This window comes from Marmota flaviventris, chromosome 12 (genome assembly GCF_047511675.1).
Source record: "Marmota flaviventris isolate mMarFla1 chromosome 12, mMarFla1.hap1, whole genome shotgun sequence".
Classification (NCBI taxonomy): domain Eukaryota; kingdom Metazoa; phylum Chordata; class Mammalia; order Rodentia; family Sciuridae; genus Marmota; species Marmota flaviventris.
Genome location: NC_092509.1, coordinates 53,932,290 through 53,948,065, shown reverse-complemented (window position 1 = coordinate 53,948,065; position 15,776 = coordinate 53,932,290). Strand labels below are relative to the sequence as shown.

Here is a 15,776-nt window from a genome sequence, read left to right as displayed (position 1 = left end):
ACCCACTAACACTCAAAAAGCAAAATAAAATGGACAACAAAAAGGAGCGATTATAAAAAGGAAAACTAAGCATCTTTATATGTATATACACAAACAAATAAGCAAATATAAGAACAAAAAAAATTCTTGGGCTGGGGATGTGGCTCAAGCGGTAGCGCACTTGCCTGGCATGTGCAGGACATTGGATTCGATCCTCAGCACCAAATAAAAATAATAATTAAAAAAAATAAAGATGTTGTGTCCACTAAAAACTAAAAAATAAATATTAAAAAATTCTCTCTCTCTCTCTTAAAAAAATATTCTTAATAAAAAATGATTTTCTCCACTGAGGTTGTCAAAATGAGATAAGGATGAATTTCATTGCTTATGCCAGACTTCCTTTATTTTCATTTATTCTTGGGTTAAGCATCCCTCAGAACGAGGGTTAGGGTCATTAAACTTTTCCTTCTTTTGTGTTGCTTGCCAAATTTCTGGATGGAGTGGCATAGAACTGAAACTTGTTGAAAGGGTTCCCAGCTTCCCTGCTCACCTATACAATGAGAAGGACCATTTATTGGAGTTTTCTCTGGGTAGACTTCATTGATGAACCCCCAGGATGGGACTGATGTAGTGTTTTAAAAAGGAAATCCTGGCTCTGATCAGAACTTTTTTGGAACTTTATCGGGTAGTATCTATTCTGGAGACATTAGATAAACATACCCCAAGGGCTGGACAGTTGTGATCTCTGCTGGGTGTTTGGATCTCAAGGGGCTTCCTGAGAATTCTACTCATAGGGTGAAGTAACCAGCCATCATGGGTGGATGAGGTACAGCAGTTCTCAGGCATCCACTGCCCACTACTATACCTTTCCATTCAGTCCCTGAATGTAATCATGCCCGTTCATTTCATTTCATAACCCTTTTTAGGTAGTTGTGTGAGCTTCCAGACTGAAGGCAAAGTGAGTTGTACTCTCCTCTGTATCTCTGAGCTGAATCCCCCTGGATACAAGTTCGATGATTTCTATGCCTTCAGAAGTCTTTTCCTACTCCAAAGGTTGATGATTTGATTTCTCCTAACTTTTCTTCAAGAATTTTTATATTTTTGCTCCTACAACTAGGTACATGATCCATTTCAAGCCAATTTTGTGTTGGCAGATGTTGAGAGCCACAGCCAGTAGAAATGGCCCCTGGCATTTTGCCAGAAGTAATGGTTGAGAGGGGAGTCATTAAGATGATGATAATTAAGTTAAGCTGTGTATAATTGCTGTGACTAGATGATGCTGGATTGAAACAGGCTGTGTATTCAATTGTATATAGACCCCTGCTGTCTGGAAATAGGGTGGCTCCTGCTGCCTTGGGCGCCCCGCTACTTTGGAGTTCTTGCGGGGATTCCTGGAGAGTTCATGTTGGTTGGTGAAGTTCTGGTGGAGGGAGTTCCGGTTGGTGTGTTGTGTTCCTGGAAGGGCCACGTGGGTGGCATTTGCGTGAGTTCGGAAATAAAGTTTGTTCCTGCTTGAGTGGCTCATGATTTGTGCCCAGCCAGACTGCGGCAGGCAGAAGTTTGAGGTTCCTTTTCTTTACAGATGTGTCAGTTGTTTTAAAAAAATTATCACTGCCACTTCCCCATCCAGTAATTAAAATGAGACTTAAAAAAAAAAATCAGTTGACTACTTACTAAAATAATTAAAAATAAAGTTACCTTATAACCCAACAAATTTCATTTCAGGATTTATACTCAACAGAATTGGAAATAAGTTCTTAAGGTGGTATTTGTACACATATGTTCATATCGGCATTATTCATAATAAGTACAATATGGAAGCAAACCTAGTATCCCTCAATGGATGAATGGATAAGGAAAATTGGTATTAACCTCCAACAGAATATTATTTAGAAATATTAGAATATTTCCTTACTTAAAAAGTAAGGAAATTATGACACATGCAACAAGGATGAGCATACCATACATATGCTATGAATTAACATCCAATACTAAGTAAAATAGGCAACCCACAAAAACCAAATAGTATATAATTCTACTTATATGAAGTACCGAGAGTAGTCAAATTCATAGACATAGAATGGTGGTTGCCAGGTATTGGGGAGAGGGGAGTACTGAATTGTTATTTGATAATATTTTTCATTTTGCAGGAGTTCTGGATGTTGGTTGTACAATGATGTATATGTACTCAAAACTACTAAACTATATACTTAAAAAAGGGATCTGGTGAAGTTAGCCAATCCCCCAAAAACAAATGGCAAATGTTCTCTCTGATATAAGGTGACTGACTCATAGTGGGGTAGGGAGAGGGAGCATGGGAGGAATAGATGAACTCTAGATAGGGAAGAAGGGTGAGTGGAGAAAGGAGGGGGCAGGGGGTTAGCAATGATGGTGGATTGTGATGGACGTCATTATCCAAAGTACATGTATAAAGACATGAATTGGTGTGAACATACTTTACATACTAACAGAGATATGAAAAAATTGTGTTCTATATGTGTAATAAGAATTGTGATGCATTCCACTGTCATGTATTTAAAAAATAGAAGCAATTTGTAAGGGTAAAAGAAATTGAAGTTAAAGCATAAAAGTTAAAGGGTAAAAGACCGGGTGTTGTAAAAGTTTCTAAGCTGAAGGTCTGAGTTAAAATGTAAAGGAGGTATTGTTAGGTTTCTATGCTACCTGCAAAACCCTAAATTTCTGTAGCTGTTAAGACAATGCTTAGAACCGCCCAGTAAATATTTCCCCTGACTATTTGGTTGTTTAATAAGGGCTCTGTGTGGTCGCACATAGGCATTGCAGGGCCTGGACCAATCAGTTTAAATGTAACCCCCTCCTTAGGAATGACCTATCACTCCAGCCTGACCTGTTCCCGCCAATGAATGAACTAATCATGTTTAGGAGTTGTTGTTCAATTTTCCCGCGCCTCATGATGATTTGTTCTGATGTATACAAAGCCCTCCGCCCTCCCCAAAAAGTGTACTTAAGCAGTGCTCAGCCCCTGCTCGGGGCTCTGGGCTGCTTTCCCTTCTTGAGTGGGCACGGAGCCCCAGCATGCTGGTTCAATAAATCCCCCTTCTGCCAATTGCATGAGTGGTCACTTGGTGGTCTCTTTCTCCGACGTTTCGCGGGACCCTTGCAAATTAAAAAAAAAAAAGAGGAATCTGATGGTGATTGGGTTTGGGATATGCTGCTCCAATATATGCTACCTTGGCATATAGAATATTTCAAGCTGAAGGAATTTGAGAAAAGGCAAATGCAAGAACTGTCTGTCCTTCCCCTAAAGCATGTTGTAAGATGTTCATGTGAGAGTTACTTTTTCTGTATCCAGAGGAAAGAAGACTCCTTGCCTCTGAAGATGAAAGGACATTGAGAAAAATCTGAACAAAGAAACTTGCTACATCTCCCCCAGTTTATGACCCTTAGTTCCTACCCTTGGCCTTATCGCATTTCTGCAGAATTCCTCACTTTTCATCAAACCAATGATAAAATCATTTAAATTTAATAGTTCCTTTGGGATTTCTCATTACCTTTTGAAGTCTCACTTGTTATGTGAAACTTATGGTAATCTTTTTCTTTCTTTCCTTCTTTTCTTTTTTAATATGGAGAATCCAGCTGAGAACAGAAGGGTAGAAGGAAAAAGAACACCCTCCGATGGTAAATTTTATTTTGTACACATTTGGCTATAACTTAAAAAAATCAATTGACCATGTATGTATAGTTCCATAATTCCTTTTCTATTCCATTAATACATTTATTTAACCTTATGCCATTCCTCTATCTGATTATTGAAATGAGGTAAATCCTCCAACACTCCAACATTGTTCTTCCCTAAAGATTTTTTTTTTTGCTAGTCCAAACCCTCTGCTTTTCCATATAAATATTTTAATCAGTTCATCATTTTCTACAAGAAAACTTTTGGTGGATTTTGTTTGGGATTGCATTGACTCTATAAATGAATTTGAGGAGAGAACTGACATTTAATAACATTGAGTCTCTGTCCTAAGATCTATAAACATTTATTTAAGTCTTCCATAATTTTTCCTAGTAATGTTTCATATTTTTCAGTCAACAGATCAGAAACATACATTGTTAAAATTTCTGAAAGTATTTAACGTATTTTGATGCTAACATAAGTGGTATTTTAAAATGTTATTTTCCATGGTCTATGGCTAGTATATAAAAATACCATTGATTTTTGTACATTGATTTTATACCCTGCAATGATCTGAAACTTGCTTTTAAATTTTAGTAGGATTTTTTGTTTGTTTGTTGTTTTTGTGTTTTGATAGATGTCTTAGAATTTTCTGCATATGTAGACAGATCATATACAAATAAAGACAGTTTTACTTCCTTTACCAATCTGCATAAATGTATATTTTTATTGCTTTGTTGTACTGAATAGTTTCCACTATGATGGTGAATAAATTGGTGAGAAGAAAATCCTTGCCTTTTTTCCAATCTTCAGAGATAATGTTTCAATCATTCTAGATTTGTTACAGGTAATCACAGATGGCAGTTATCATGTAAGGAAATTCCTATTGGTTCCTAATTTGCTGAGGGATTTAAAAAAATCAAATAGATTTTAAATCTTTTCATGTTTTTTCCCACTTAATGAGATAATCATGTTACTCTGTAAGATGGTAAATTTTTTTTAAAAAAATATTAAGCTACCCTTGCATTTTTAGATAAAAATTTTATGCTCAAGATATTAAATAACAATGCTAGTAAGCATATGTCCATTTCCTGATTTTAATTGAATTATAAGTATTTCACAATTTATAATAATCATAAATTTACTAGCCCTTATACAAACATACATATAATTCAATTGATTTTAATTGAATTATAAGTATTTCACAATTTATAATAATCATTGGTAACTATTTGGGAAGTAAATGTTTTTTATTAGGCTTTGTATAACTAATTTAGTGTTTTCATTAGGAATTTATTAATTTATTTATTAATGTGATCATTTATTTTATTATGTTGATGTAATGAATTGTCAATTTTTCTGATGTGGTATCAATGTTGCCTTCTTGGCAGATACTGGTGCTTTTCAAGTTATTATTTTGTTACATTGCTGGATTCTACTTATTAATATTTTCTGTAGAATTTTTGTTCCTATATATATAAGTGTATTTATCCAGTTTCTTTCTTTTTTCCCTCTCTTCCTTCCTCCCTTTTCATTACTTACTTTTGTTATTAAAGTTGTGTTGAAGTCTGAAAATGAATTAGGGGAACTTTCATCTTTATGATTGGGTGAGACTCTATTTTTAGGTGAATAAAATATGAATTAAATTATTTACCTACTTTTTAGATTTCCTTATTTATACCTGTTTATTGTGTGTGCGTGTATGTGTGTTGCTAGGAAATGAACCTAGAGCACTTAATCACTGAGCTATACCCATATATCTGTTTCATATTCATATTGTCATCCTTTAACAGTATTAACATGTTTGCATTCTTTTCTGTCCAACTTTTGTTAATCTTCATGTAACTTTTACAAAAATCAGATACATAAAGATTTTTGTCATTTACAAGGTGTGTTTAATTCAATCACATTGATTATTGATTAGTGATTTAATTAAAATGATTTCTTAAATTTTATTTAGTGTTCCTGTTTGTTTTTTTTTTAATTTCCCTTCAGTTCATTTTTCTTTTTTATTGCCTTCTCTTGGATTGATGATGTTTTCTTACTTCTTCCAGAGCATTATTTTTTAGGAATTGTATAATTTTTTTATTTTCTCCATTTCTTTTTGTTCTGGAGATTTAACTTGGGGCCTTGTCCTCTACTAATGAACTACAATTCCCAGCTCTATTTATTTTATTTTTGAGATAGGGTCCCAAATTTACTTAGGCTAGCCTCAAACGTGATCTTCCTGCCTCACCCTCCTGAATAGCTAGGATTACAGATATGTGCCACTATGTTGGGCTTTGTGTATTTATTTCTATTACTTTAATGCACAGCCTTAAATTTTTACATGCATATTTAATATAGGCTAAAGTTAATCAATATAATTATCATGTGGGTTTATAAGTGCCTAGATAGCTTCAACCTAAAATCCCCCTCTATTTTCCATTGTTTTGGTGACTAGTGTTTTGCTTTAAAAAGATATTAAATGTTTTCTCAAGGCTTATTTAGATTAGATTTACTTGCATATTATATAGTTCATATGCTCAATTTTATTTGTTGCATTGAGCACTTTAGTTTTTCAGTCTTAGAAATCGTATTTTCAGTTGTGGAAGATTCTCCATAACTATTCTCCACTTTCTATTCTGATATACACATTAAAATGTCACTCCTTATGCAGGAGGGCTTGTATTTTGTTCTCAGCTTAGGATTTTGTCTCAGAACTCTAGCTTTGAGTACCTTAATTATTTCTAACAACCAGGAAATGCCTTTTCTTCCTTTTAAGTTCTGTACACCCATTTGCACCTGTATCAGTGTAAAGGTCTGTACATGTTACTAGCCTTATCTCTCTCAGTACTGACTCCAATTCCTTTCTTCCTTTTTTGAAATTCCTATTTTATGTATGATGACCTGTCTCAACCTATTCTCTATGCCTCAAATTTTCTTTAGGTACTTTCTATCTTTTCACCTTTAGGTGCTGTATTCTGCATGATTCCCATTTCAAATCACTAATTCTCTACTCTTTTCAACTATATCCAGTGTGCTGTATTGACTTTTGATTTTTAGACACACATTTTTTCAGCATAAGACATTTTAATGGATTAGCTTTCAATTTCTGGATTTTGTATAGTTATGAAAAAGTCCTATTTTTTGTTTTCTTTCTATTCCTTCTTTTATTTTTGAATATTTTAAATAGGAATCTAGTAATTTTTCATATGGTTCTTATCCTTAGTTTTGAATAGTATAAACTTTTCTCATTTTGGTGTCTACTTCAGGCAACTTGGTTCCTGTAGTTCATACCTTTTATTGTGAGGTTATTCACACAGAGTCTGTTTTCTCTGAGAATCCTGCATATTCTTAGTCAGGGAAATAGATTTTTCAATCACTTTTGCCTGAGCTCTATGTTTTACTATTTGCAAAATCATTTTTGCATTTATTTCTGGGTTCTAGGATTTTAAATCTCTTGGGCTATAAAACCAGGACATCCACCTGAGATTCCTTAGAATGCCTTGTCTATTTATAGCCCAAAGAGAAGTATTGATTATTTGCAGTTAATCTAAGCCAATCAATAGAGCTTATCAGGCTCCATTTTACAAGCCTTTTATAAATCCCAACTTCTTATAAGGAAATTAGTTTCAGTTCCACTTTCTCTTATGGTCCGGAGGTTTCACTTCCTGTTCTGATATACACAATAAAATGTCACTCCTTTTGCAGGAGGGCTTGTATTTTGTTCTCAGCTCAGGATTCAGTCTCAGAACTCAAGTTTGGGTATCTTAATTATTTCCAACAACCAGGAAATGCCTTTTTTTCCTTTTAAGTTCTATACACCCATTTGCACCTGTGTCAATGTAAAGGTCTGTACATGTTTACTAGCCCTTATACAAACATACATATTCTTTCTCCAGGCAATTCTATGTGTTCTCCACGACATGGAGGTTCTATTCTATATTATTTGGATCTGCAACATAGATTCCACTTCTGAAAGTTCCTTTCTGTTTTCTATCTATCTTAAACTTTTGTATTCAATACTAATATTCTTTCTTGCTTTTGAACATTGTTATGAGTATTGGCTTAAAAAATCAGTGCAGTAACATCAATGGGATTTGGGGTAGGAGTACCGAGAGAAACATCTGCTTACTCAGCCATCTGTATCTGCTGTAGGGAGTTCATTACCTTTTTATTACATCCTCTTTCCAGCAAATCATTGCTTTTAGAAAATTAAAATATTAACTTTAGATTTCTAAATACTATCACCTTATTTCAATTTCTAAAATTTTGAATGTATCTCTCCATTGTACTTATATTTTGAATCATTCTCTATTCCAGAGTTTAAAATATTTTTGATCTCATGACTCCTTCTTTCTCTATAATCTTTTTTTTTTTTTTTTTTTGGTGGTGCTGGGGATTGAACCCAGGCCTCACATCTGCTTGGCAAGTGGCTCTACTACTAAGCTACAGCATCCTTTGTACTCTTAAAAATAGTTGAGAATCCTGCAACATTTTTGTTTTCTGTGTGTTTGATTTATCAGCATATACCATGTTACAAATTTTAAAAGAGAATATTTAAAGACTAATTTTTAAAACTCTGATAAACCTATTATATTGAAGCTAACATTTTTTATGAAAAAATAGTTGTATTTTCCAAAATAAAGAAATATAGCTATTTAATATTTTTGAAATCTCTTTACTATTGATACTAATAGAAGATAACTGGATGATTATCTCAGCTTTTGCTGTTTAGTATATATTGTTTTGCTGGAAACAAACAAACAAACAAACAAAAAAACACCTTCACACAGATACATAGTTGGAAAAGGGTAGACCTTAGGGACTCTCTAAAATTGGTCTTATGGTGCCCTCTAAGAGTACTCAAAACATGCATTATTTACAACTGCTATAAGCAAAGTTTATCACAAAATCACTTTGGAAAATTTCTCATCTGATAGATTTGAAAGATAAGAAGGAAACAATATATTAGCAATTTATGATAGATATAAAACATTAAAAAAATCTTTTACCTGGGTTAAATTATGAAATAAATTACTGTTGGGAAAAAAGAAGGAACATATATTAGTAAACAGCATATTTAATATTAATTTGGATGTTCTACTTCCAATATATGTTTCTAAACCTTTGAATATTCTATTTGTACACCATTGCAAATATATAAACAGGCTAAATATAACAAGCCAACAAACAAACAAACAAAAAACCCTACATACATCGATTTGTTTATCAATGTATTTAGTGACCCATTTGTCATTGCATAAGACTAAGGAGCTTTAATCTGTATGTTTTCTTAACAATACTACAAGTTCATGTAATCAAAATTGCATGGTTAATTTCCATTAAAATTTTGATATTTTTATTTCACATTCATGTTGTAATTTATGTCAAATACAAACACATCCTTTAGTGCTACAAATTATTCACTCATCAGTCCTAAAGGAACAATATTCATTTGTATACTTAGTTGTATGCTTTTTAAGAAGTGTTTTTTCACTTAAAAGTTATCTGTGTCTATTTTTATCATATAATCTCTGAAATTCAATATACCTCTTCCATTTTCTGATCATGACACAGTACCAAATATCTTATTATGAATAAAACAAAAATGAAAATATTTTAGAATCAGCAAACAGTATTCAGTTAGTTTCTTTTTAATTTTTTTTTTTAGTTGTAGATGGACACAATTTATTTATGTATGAGGATCAAACACAGTGCCTCATGTGGTAGGCAAGTGCTATGACCCCAGCCCCTGCAGTTAGTTTCTGAGACTATATAACGATCATAATAGTTCATATATCTAGCCAAATATGGTAGAGAATTACTGAAAATAAGTACTATAAATCTTGGCCAGTGTACTGTGCCCAGGACTCAACAAAGTTCAAAGTTGATCAAAAAGATCCCTGGCTCCAGAACTGATATGATCTGCTTTGTGCAATGATATTTGTCAAAGGTGCAGGAAGAAAGAAGTTGGCCGCTGAATGAATTATCAGTGCATTTGGAAAGGAAAATTTGAAGGCAGAAAGAGAAATATGTAGGTAATAAAAGTAGCTTCGTAACCTTGTAGAGAGTGAGTCAGTATCAGTGGATGATTAACTGAACAATCTTATTCCTATGGTGAGAGGAAAAACAGCTGCATTCTGCTGTATCTGTATCAATCTGCTTGGTTTTCTTGAGTTGGTACACAGATCTCAAGTGTAGAGTGAGAGGAAAACAAAGGAGAGAATCCTGGATTAACCTGACATTTAAGATAAGAACAGATGATAAAAAACACCAAAGGATAATGGGAATGGGGGTGGAGACTGGGTAAGAATTAATATAGAAATAAAAATAGTGGTATAGAATGAATGAAGGAATGAGAGAGTTACAAGAAGAAATGAATGCTGTGCAATATTAGATGTGGTATAGAAGTTAAACAGTAAGGGGAAAAAAGTCCTATTAACCTTGGCAATTGACTTCGTTGACTTTGCTAAAGCAATTTAAATAGGTAGGTAGATAGTAGTGAAACAGACTGATAAAGCTTCACAGTGAAGCTAGGAGCACTGCTTGTAATTCCAGCTGCTTAGGAGGCTGAGGCAGGAGGATCACAATTTCAGCAACTTTTCAGCCTCAGCAACTTAGTGAGACTTTAAGCCACTCATCAAGACCTGGTCTCAAAATTTAAAAAAGGGCTGGGAATGTGGCTCGGTGGTTAAGCACCCCTGGGTTCAATCCCTGGTACCAAACCAAACCAAAAAAAACAACAACAAAAACAAAACAAAACAAAACCCAAACAAACAAAACAACAGCAACAACAACAACAAAACCAAAAATTTCAGTGAAATTATGAAAGATGACAGACAAGAATGACCCACTGAATTATTCTCCCTTCCTATTCTGTATTCTAACCCTGAGGTGGGGGTGGGTAAAGAAAGCAAGAAAGTTAAGATGCTAACACGATACTTGTTCCAGGAATTCTGGTTTGCAGGCAAACAGAGTCAGTAGGTTTAGAGAGCCCCCCCAAGACACAGTACTCAGAAGGATCCTGTGCTCTGCATTGTTTGTCTTGGAATTTTAGTAAATTTATCTTTAAACTTGTATTTTCTAAATAAGTATGACAGAACAATGGAGCATGAGTAGGGGGTTTGGAGCTTTGGCTCATTCACAGTCCTACCTCCTGCTGCCTCTCTGCCTCTTTGGGACAGCTTCTGTGATACTCATTCCTCCATGCTTTGGCATTTTGGGTCCTGACTGGCCATCCTCTTCTCCCCCGCCCCCCGAATCTTGCTTTTACTTTTGACTTTGGTAAGGATCTAGATGTGTGAACTCTGGGCACATCTGGTGTGGGAATGATTAGTACAAGGGATATGTCCTCTGCAGCATCCTGGATTAAGACATGGAAGCAGCTGTCCCATTTCTGGCTGGTAGTACCATGTAGTGGCTGATGGAGCCCTCATCATTGCAGGAGTGAGCTTCTTGGGCACCTCCAATTCAGGTATCTAGCATATTTCAGTGCAGAGGTTGTGCTAATCTTGGGGGCTCCCATTATGTCATACCTGGCTTGATTTTTCAGATGCCACCATTGTTCTGGGCATGATATATGGATCTATGGAGAGGAGAAACTGGTAGGAAGCTGGCAGTTGGTGGGCCCATGCTGAATCACCAGGTGAGTAAAAGGTCTGCACTGGGCCCATGAGTATTACCGTGTCCAAGCAACATGACATTATATTGCAAATAAAAGAAAATCATGACAGGTAATAAAAGTGACTATTGAAGAATAAGATCTACATTTAATACTTTAAACAGTGTTTTCCCCTGTTTTTGGAAAAGATCCTATACTTTCATTTGGCATCAGGATGAAGAGATACAGAAGCAGCAGAATAGTATGGAATGGTGTTTGCTTCTAGGTCATAAAGTTTTAGGAATTAAAGAGTTTTAGACACAAATGCATGATATCTACAATGAAAATTACAAAACGTTGCTGAAAGAAATTGAAGAGGACACAAACACACAAGATACAAAGACATTCCATCTTTATGGATAGGAAGAATTGATAGTCCAAGTGTCCATATTACCCAAAGCAATTTACATAGCCAATGCAATTTCCATTAAAATACCAATGGCATTGTTCACAGAAATATAAAAACAATCCTAAAATTCATAGAAAACCCTCAAAAGACCCCTAGTATTCAAAGTTATTTTGAGCAAAAAGAAAAAAGCAGACAGCATCACAATACCTGATCGCAAAATATACCACCAAGGTATAATAACTAAAACATCTTAGTATTGGTGTAAAAAAAAATGAAACGTAGCTAGTGGCTTGGGAGGCTGAGGCAGGAGGATTGTGAGTTCAAAGCCAGCCTTAGCAAAAGTGAGATACTAAGAAATTCAGAAATACCCTTAACAATTTGCCCATAAATTTGATGAAATCCACTAATTCCCTGAAAGACACCATCTGCCAAAACTCACAGAAGAAAGATCATGTGAATAACATATCTACTAAAAAATTTGAATCAATAACTAATTACCTTCAAAAATTTAAACAACAATAAAAAAAATTCCAGGTATAAATGAGTTCTCTGGTAAACTGTACCAAACAATGGGAAAATTATACCAATTATCTATGATCTTTTTCAGAAAATAGAAGTAGAGGGAATACTTTCTAAATCATTCTATGAGGCCAAAATCATCTTAATAAAAAACCAGGCATTACAAGAAAACTGAAAAGTAGGGGATTTTCATGATGGTGGAATAGAGAAGGTTGCTTTCCTGTTTGCTCCACGGCGTGCAACCAAGAAAGCAGTCTGGCAGCTTCTCAGCAAGCTAGGTGAATGGAAAAAAACATGGGGAAGAACTTTACTGGAATTTAATGCTGGAAGCTCAAAGCAGATCAGGGACCTAAGAGATTGGATGAGGAAGACATCCTCAGTGCCACCGCTGCTGTCATGGCTGGAGGTACCAGCCAGAGTGGTCCCTCTGTGAGTAAAGAGGAGAGAAAAGGGAATTAAAGGATTCTGCACTTTTAAGAGGCTTGAGGCATGTCTGGGTATGGAGAGTTTAGAGATCAAGATTTGCTGCACAATATCCTTGTCTTGTGAGGGAAAGAAGCTCCATCTCTACCAGCTGCGTGCAGAGGGAAGAGGAAAGAACAGTTTTGCCACTACAGTGCCAGGTCTGGCAGGTGAGGGAGCCAATTCCTGGGGAAACCCTAGTTTGGCCTGCAGTACAGGCCTGGAAAATCCACACTGCATGACATATTAATAGACCACAACACAATAGTACTGGGTGAGTTTAACACACTGCTCTCACCACTGGTTAGATCCACCAAACAAAAACTAAATGAAGAAACTATAGAACTAAAAAAATACAATTAATAATTTAGACTTAACTGATATATATTGAATATTTCATCCACCAATGACTGAATACACTTTCTTCTCCACAGCACACAGATCCTACTCTAAAATAGACCATATTTCAGGCCATAGAGCAACTCTAAGCAAATACAAAATAATACCTTGCATTCTATCAGATCATAATGGAATGAAATTAAAAATCAATATAAAATAAAAAATAGAATCTACTCTACCACCTGAAGACTTAAGAATGACCAATGGATAGCAGAAAATGACCAATGGATAGCAGAAAAATTAGGAATGAAATAAAAAATTATTTACAGGTAAATAGCAGTACAACATATTAAAATCTCTGTGACACTTTGAAGGCAGTTCTAAGAGGAAAGTTCAATGCACTGAGCTCATTCACTAAAAAAGATAGAAAGTCAACAAAAAAATAACCTAACATTACGTCTCAAAGCCCTAGGAGCGTATTAGGAGCTAGAAGTAAAATTCCCATGTACAGAAAGAGCTGCAACAATTTTTTTTCATTCATTTCACTAGGAAAAAAAGAACAAATCAACACCAAAAGAAGTAGGAGACAGAAAATACTTAAAATCAGCTGATATCAATGAAATTAAAGCAAAAATAAAAACACTTAAACATGGACAAAACAAAAAAGTTGATTCTTTGAAAAAATAAATAAAGTTGATAAACCTTCACCAAGCCTATAAAGAGAAAAAGAGTGAAAACTCAAATTATTAAAATTCATGATGAAAAAGTAAATATCATGATGGACACTTCTGAAATACAGATGATAAACAAACTATTATACTCTAATAAAATAGAAAATCTGAAGAAATCAACAAATTTCTAGAGACATATGACCTACCCAAATTGAATCAAGAGGACATAGAAAATTTTATCAGTTTCAAGCAATAAAATAGAAGATGCCATCAAAAGCTTACCAACAAAGGAAAGCCCAGAACCAAACAGGTTCTTGGCTTAGTTCTACCAGATCTTCAAAGAAGAACTAACACCAATCCTCTTCAAATTGTCCCATAAAATAGAAAAGGAGGGAACCACCAGGCACAGTGGTACATGCCAGTAACCCTACGGTTCAGGAGGCTGAGGCAGGAGGATTGCAAGTTTAAAGCCATCCTCAGCAAAAGCGAGGTACCAAGCAACTTAGTCAGACCCTGTCTATAAATAAAATACAAAATAGGGCTGGGGATGTGACTCAGTGGCCATTTTGCCCCTGAGAGTTCAATCCCCAGTATCAAAAAACAAAACAAACAGAAAGAAAGAAAGAAAGAAAGAAAGAAAGAAAGAAAGAAAGAAAGAAAGAAAAGAAAAGAAGGAAAACCCTTCCAAACTCATTCTAGAAAGCTAGTGTCATTCTGATACCAAAACCAGAAAAAGACACATCAAGGAAAGAAAACTTCAGACCAATGTGCCTGATGAACATAGATGCAAAAATTCTTAATATAGGCAAATCACATACAAAAACATATTAAAAAGATAGTGCACCATGATCAAGTGGGGTTCATCAAAGGGATGCAAGATTGCTTGTGATAGTGCTTGACTATGTTCTGATTCACGAACACTTTTTTAACTTAATGATTAATTTTACAATACAGTTAATTATGTATTCTTTTTTTAGAGAAAGAGAGAGAGACTCAGTGTGTGTGTGTGTGTGTGTGTGTGTGTGTGTGTGAGAGAGAGAGAGAGAGAGAGAGAGAGAGAGAGAGAGAGAGAGAGAGAAGTTTTTAATATTTATTTTTTAGGACACAACATCTTTATTTTATTTTTAAAGTGGTGCTGAGGATTCAACCCAGTGCCCTGTGCATGCCAGGTGAGCGCACGTCTGCTTGAGCCACATCCCCAGCCCTAATTATGTATTCTTACATGCTTCGCTTTCTTAGTTATATTCATTCACTCACATTAAAATTAATTTGAAGGCCAAGTGTGGTGGCACATGCCTGTAATCCCAGTAGCCTGACAGGCTGAGACAGGAGGATCGAGTATTTAAAAGCAGCCTCAGCAATAGTGAGGTGCTAAACAACTCAGTGAAACTCTGGCTCCAAATAAAATACAAAATAGGGCTGGGGATGTGGCTCAGTGTTGAGTGCCCTGAGTTCAATCCCCAGTACCCCCTAAAAAATAATTTTAAGAGTTACACAAGACAAAGAGAGCCTTTTTGTTAGATATATAGTTTTGTATTTTTGTTCAAATCATTTAACTTATCTTATGTTTTCTTATCAGTTAAAGAAAATAGTGCTTGCATTTATATGGTTATTATAAAAGTTGAGAAAGACAATGTACGTAAGTATGAACATGTAGACATAGTTGTGTTCAAATAGTGGTTACTGTTGGTATTTTCATTATTTGTTGTTCAGTATTACTTTGGCAACCAAGATGTGGGTAGATAAAAGTTTGTATGAAAACCATAATATAGGCAATGCAATTGTGATTAATTAAACGCTGAAGCTAAATACTCTAAAAGCATTAATTCTTTGTATTTCAAATGGCATTACTTACGTAACTGTATAATACCACAGAAAACAAATATTAGAAGAATCCACTGTCAAATAGCGTTTTTCTTCTTTTTCCTAAAAGAAAATGCAGAAGAAACTAGAATGTACTAAGTTAACTTTAAAATAAATACACTTATGAACATTGACATAAAAGTCATAGGGGAACTAAATTACTTCTCTAAGATCAGATAAAGATGAATAAGTAAATTTCAGAACAGGATAAATATACATATGATTCTAGCTCAATTCTCAGGTTATTCCCTGTAATTAAGAATTTACTATCACGAATGACAAATTGAAAGACAT

General features: G+C 34.7%; 1 protein-coding gene across 1 annotated transcript in view; it reads right to left on the bottom strand.

Annotated features, from left to right (window-relative positions):
* The window catches only part of Catspere (catsper channel auxiliary subunit epsilon), a 158,413-nt gene that overhangs the window by 132,951 nt on the left and 9,686 nt on the right, over window positions 1-15,776 (bottom strand). The window contains exons 5-6 of the mRNA XM_071619668.1: window positions 15,475-15,538; window positions 8,632-8,656 (exon numbers count right to left, since the gene is read on the bottom strand). Coding sequence (XP_071475769.1) covers window positions 8,632-8,656; window positions 15,475-15,538 — 89 coding nt within the window. The remainder of the gene's footprint in view (window positions 1-8,631; window positions 8,657-15,474; window positions 15,539-15,776) is intronic.